Raw genomic sequence first — 6,000 nt, forward strand, 5'->3', positions numbered from 1 at the left:
CTCACAAGATTTCGTATTTTAATATATCTATAATTTTCAATGGTAATTATTAGTTAAAGAGGGATGGAAAAGAGGGGTAGAGGGCCCGATTCTTTTTCTATGCACCGGGGCCCTTCCTCACCTAGCTACGCCACTGGACACACTTGTTGTCATACTCACTTTATAAGGAACCCACGTCGACAATTGTCGAAATAGAATATTATACAGGGTTTAGAATGGAATATTATAAACGGTTAATTTTACCACCATGTAGTCACCCCTATCATCTCTTAACGGGAATACGTCGAATTACCAATAACCCTGTGTATTCACGAAATAATACATTTAATTTTTTCTATAGAAATAATTGTCATTAAAAATTTGTTTTAAAACTAATATTGGACTATCTATCATATAAAATTTTGTTCGTAAAATGACCTACGAGCTGTAGAAATTATAATTAAAGATACCAAACGATATGTCAAATAAATAACAGCCGATATTTCGTCAGCAATTAAAATTTCCTTCCAGTTCAACATTTACGCGAGTTATATTATTTACATTACTTATGCAACTTTAATTATACAATTAAAAATATTGCTCGGTAATATTTTTACGCGCTATTAGTAATTTGAAACGTTATTAATTATATGAAATATTATCATTATTACTCAATAATTACACTGAGTACATACTATCATACATTTATGTTACTCAAGATCCTAAAATAATTTATCAAAATTTGATAAATAAATCATTAAACTATATTTTACCGCACATAAAGTAAGACAAATTAGTAGGAATTATTAATACCGTTAGTGAAATCGTATTCCCTCTCTCCTATTATAATACTAGCTACCCTTCCCGGTTTCACACAGGTAAAAAAAGGTTCTATATATTAACTTTAAAATTGAAGATAAACATGGAAAGTAAAAAAACTTTTTTCTATTTAGTTACGCCGAAACTGCCTACTTTTTTTTCGAATATAATATACATGTATATACATAAACAAATCTTATTGAATTACTCTGTTTAATTACATGCTTTCCCACGCGCGACAGTGTTACATATCGGGCGATATTGAAAATTATAATTCTCAATAGTGTCGGGATTTTCAACTATTAACAGGATAATGCTTATACTTAGGCGTTTTCATAAATATTTTAGACTATTTTGTAGATAAATTATTTGCTGATTGGGGATAACCATTAAATTGATGTAGCACCAATTAATAACCAAGAGTATAAATAGAGGCATTAACATCACGATTCACAATATTGCATTGATCATTTATATTTCAGATAATTATAAAGTTAAATAATGTTTAACTGATAATTATTAAAATAAAATATAATATAATATAAATCACTTAATAATTATACCTGCATGCTTCCGAGTATAACGGACAGGTCCTCAGCATTCGGGCTGACGCTCTGCGACTGCACTATCTGTCCATACTTCGTTTGAACGTTTATCGAGTTTCTCGGAGAATCGACGTCGTTTGGATCTGAATTATAAGAGATAATCATTGAATAATAAACATTTCAAATTAAGAATAAAGAACTTAGAACTAGCGCGCACTGGTAACTTTTGTCACGGTGACTGTTTCGTCACACTTGTCAAGTCCGTGAATATGTATAGTACGACACAACTTAGATGTCGCATCGGAAAAATTCGTAAAACCGATCACATCCGAATTGAGTACGCTAAACCAAATTATGAAAATTTATTTCTCATGCGAATATGATCTTTACACAAACGATAATAACTTGTAATATCATATGACCTAATATATTCGTCAATTTGACGCGTTGATTTACATGCACTTGCTTTCTCTGTCGCGTGAATCTATAGCGACGATTATCGTCGAATGGCGCGATAGGGAGCTATTTCTATTGGTTGTGTAAATCGGCAGTAATCGGTTTTATTTTCATTTCATTGCATTTTCCGATGCTACATCTAAGTTGTGTCGTACTATACAGATGCAAACACAAATGTCACGTTGTAATGTGCGCGCACCTCCATACATATTCATGGACTCGACAAGAGTGACGAAACAGTCACCGTGACAAAAGTTACCAGTGCGCGCAGTGCGTTAGATAGATCAGTAGAACCTATTACGGATCTTAGTCAATAGTTTCAGAACAAGAGAACATCTAGAATTCCAGAATATGTTCACAGTGTGTGTCAGCAAACCCGCAGTGGAGTAACGTGATATAAAACACAAATATATTCCGTAAATGTTCCACTGGACAAAGTAACTTACTGATATAAAATCATCGCTAAAATATTAATATAAATATGTGTTTTCAATGGATATAAAACGGTATTAAAAAAATATTAAAATACATAAATCAAAAGGATAAAATCTTACCAATGGCTCTTAGGAAACGCACAAGATCTCTCGCGAGGTCCCACCGCTCCTGTTGCAACGCAGTGTCTAACAGTTGAGTCGCTAGCTGTCGGCTTACCGTCGAACTTTCTAGATTCTACAATGATTATTGAACAACAATTAAGAAGTAGGCAAATTAAAAAAAAGGTGACGTTAATATATAAAGACATAGATTAGTAGTTATATTCTATAACTGAGCTAAATATTCAATACTGAACCTTAAGCTGCAACAGATATATAACTGTTTTTAAAACAAATAATAATAATATTAAATCTTCAATTCTTGGGTCAAGTTTGACTATTTTACAACGAATGCAACATACTTGTAATATGATGAGATAGGAGGCGGCCGTATCCAGCATCTTACGTTGCAAGCACTCTTGGAAAAGTTCCTTGGGCTTGCCGGCGGCGGAGAACAAGTACGCCCACAACGCTATTTCTGTCTTCCTCGCACATTGCACCACCGTCTGACGTAACGAGAAAAAAATGACATGTGAATACATGGCAAATGCATTTAAACCTTAACAAAATTATATTACTGACGATTTTCTTGAACTTTATCTTGAATCATTTAATATATTAGATGGCAAGTATTATCAATAACTAGAGACCCATCCTGGCTTCGCACGGGTGGAATGCTGATACTAAGTATAATAAAAAAAATGTGTTTGTTTACGACATCACTTTAAAACCTCTAAACCATCAGTGTTTTTCTAATATATTGTGTATGTATTATACATACATATAAACCTTCCTCTTGAATCAATGAAAACTCTTAAAAGAAACCGCATGAAAATCCATGTAATTTTAAAGATTTAAGCATACATAGGGTCAGACAGCGGTTAATTTAATAATATGTAGTTATAATAAATTAATAATATTTTGAAAAAACTTCAACAACAACAACAACAACAACAGCCTGTAAATTCCCACTGCTGGGCCATAGGCCTCCTCTCCCTTTGAGGAGAAGGTTTGGAACATATTCCACCAAGCTGTTCCAATGCGGGTTAGTGGAATACACATGTGGCAGAATTTCTATGAAATTTGTCACATGCAGGTTTCCTCACGATGTTTTCCTTCACTGCCGAGTTCGAAATGAATTATAAATTCAAATTAATCACATGAAAATCCGCAATTATACCTTAAGGTGTTCTAACCACAAGGCCATCTCGGCTCTGTTTACACTCTGCTTATACTTTAAGAAACTTATATTACTGGCCGTCTCCATGGACTCTAACTTCAACCATTTAAAATCTTAGATGGCAAGTATTATCAATAACGTCACAAACCTGTAAATAAACCGGGAACTCGTGCACGAATTCGATAACGCTGGGCAGCTGCGCGTCGGGTATGGGCTCCTTGCTGGTGGCCTCCTCCTCCAACACCTCGTGCAGCAGCAGCTCCAGCGAGTGCGGGAAGTAGGGCAGCTGCGAGCACGAACGAGCTATCTCCCAGGCGTGATATCCCAGGTTACGTCGGAGAAGTTGGCGAAGTATTTGGTGCAAGTATACTTGACTCTGTATTGGTTTGGGGAAGATTCATTAAAATGGAAGTAATATAAACGTAAAACATCAGTCTTTTTAAAAGTAAGATAAGATTAATATACTTTATTGTACACCGAAACAAAAAAATACAAGAAGCGAAACAACAAAATAGAAAACACGGTACAAAAGGCGGTCTTATCGCTAAAAGAGCGATCTCGTCCAGACAATCTTTGGATAGAGGACATTGAATACTCTAAGAAAGGGGTAAAAGTAATGTTGGAAAATGGAAGGAAAAATTATGTATACGAATATCTTTACTTATCCAATGACATGTTCTAACTGTGTGGCTCATCATAGCCGAGCTTATTATTATTAAAATTATGCCTATTAAATTTGGTGAGTTTTAATGATAGGGTTTGTTTGTATGCAAGCCCATTATTATTTAAAGTTTAAAACGTAAAACTTCATTTCTGGAATACTTAATAAACAATAGTAAATACGTATTTAAGCGTTTCTGCAATTGCTTGCAACAAGGAGGTCTTACATTAACGTTATATTTTAAGTTAATTTGTAAAAATATTCAACTTCCACTCGAGCAAAGAAGCGAGCAACGGCTAGTATATATACATATATGTACGTGTAAGTCTCACCGTTCTGTTAATGACACAAAATGGCAGAGAAAACACCGAATTTGAGTCAGATGCATATAAAGTCGTATCATTTTCAGCACCCAATAGTATTGCATCGTCGAAGAGTATAGCTGAAAGTAGAAAAAAGAAGATATTTAAATCATCCATAGCTCATTAAATTACAGTCATTTATATTACAAATTAATTTTGTAGCTTTCTGTAGCTTTCATCACTCATGAGGTGTTATTTACTTAGCGGGTATATGTCCAGATGGAAAGGCAGCATTATCCTTTTAGCCATGAAGGTGTGTCGCGAAGGGTCAGTGCGTCGCGTCACCTCGCGCGGCATTAAGGGCAGCCACACGCGGGCGCCGAGCGCGCCGCACCACAACCATAGAGCACGCGACAGCTGCGTCTGAGCACCCGAGCCGCTGCCAGACCATACGCTTTCCACGCATGAGGCTAGGACTGTCGCAGGCAGACAGCTGTATGCCTATAACAATAAAATAAAAATCAAACTCAAATTCCTTAATTCGACATAGAAACTTTACATTAACTTATTGATGGTCAAATCAAACCTTACCACCGGTTCGGAAAAAGGAACACCCTGACCTGAGAAGAACCGGCGAAAGAAACTCAGCGGGCCTTTTTTTGTCAAATATACTAGTAGTTTTGGGAAATATACTTTATACAAGCAGTTTTGGATCATCTTTTTCAAACTGTATTACATGAAGCTACCAAGGTTTGGGAATGCAGATTTGGCCGAGTAAACGGGCAGGTAAACTCAGTTAATACTCTTTTTAAATATTTAAAGTATAAAGGGTTGGAATTATTATTTAAGAAATAAATGTATTAATTATTAAATGATTATAAAAAAGGATACTCTTCTGTTTTTAATCCTAAAATTTATATTTAAAAATTGTAAAAAGAAATTCTTAATGTAGGTATTTAATAAACAAAATAATTTAGTTAGGTAGCTATTTGACAAGATACAAATTTGAATGTGTGTTTATTTGTCCGTAACATAATACTACATTATTAAATTGTTTCATCAAAGTTGAAATTCAAACGTATAACAAAATAAATTGTGACATTTAGCAAACTATTTAATTTCAACGTAGGTAATTATATTTATTTATAGTTATTGCCATACAACTTTATTGAGGTAATAAAATCAATAACTATTAAAAAAGCTGTAGATTATTTTCATGTACTTAAGTTATAAATCTTTGTCTATTCAAGTTCAATTAAAGAATTCAAGTGCAAGAGTTATTGTATAATACGTATGATGCTATAGTAAACAAATCTAATTAATGTTATATTATCCGGCATCCGTCGCGTGCTATAATATAGTTTGGAAGGTTCAGTTATCGACATCCTACTAAATGTGCACGCCACGCGTAGATGTAATTAGAGCAAATCGTCACTTTATACATTTACGAATATTGCATCAGATTTATCACGCTTGATTAGGCTTTCTTAGTTTCAGACATAACATACATGATAATAACAGCAAA

General features: G+C 34.2%; 1 protein-coding gene across 1 annotated transcript in view; it reads right to left on the reverse strand.

Moving 5' to 3' along the window:
- The window catches only part of LOC124537688 (guanine nucleotide exchange factor subunit Rich), a 44,132-nt gene that overhangs the window by 7,046 nt on the left and 31,086 nt on the right, over positions 1-6,000 (reverse strand). The window contains exons 15-20 of the mRNA XM_047114615.1: positions 4,736-4,976; positions 4,506-4,615; positions 3,661-3,888; positions 2,695-2,838; positions 2,354-2,468; positions 1,362-1,486 (exon numbers count right to left, since the gene is read on the reverse strand). Of these exons, the coding sequence (XP_046970571.1) occupies positions 1,362-1,486; positions 2,354-2,468; positions 2,695-2,838; positions 3,661-3,888; positions 4,506-4,615; positions 4,736-4,976 (963 nt within the window). The remainder of the gene's footprint in view (positions 1-1,361; positions 1,487-2,353; positions 2,469-2,694; positions 2,839-3,660; positions 3,889-4,505; positions 4,616-4,735; positions 4,977-6,000) is intronic.

Source organism: Vanessa cardui, chromosome 18 (genome assembly GCF_905220365.1).
Source record: "Vanessa cardui chromosome 18, ilVanCard2.1, whole genome shotgun sequence".
NCBI lineage: Eukaryota > Metazoa > Arthropoda > Insecta > Lepidoptera > Nymphalidae > Vanessa > Vanessa cardui.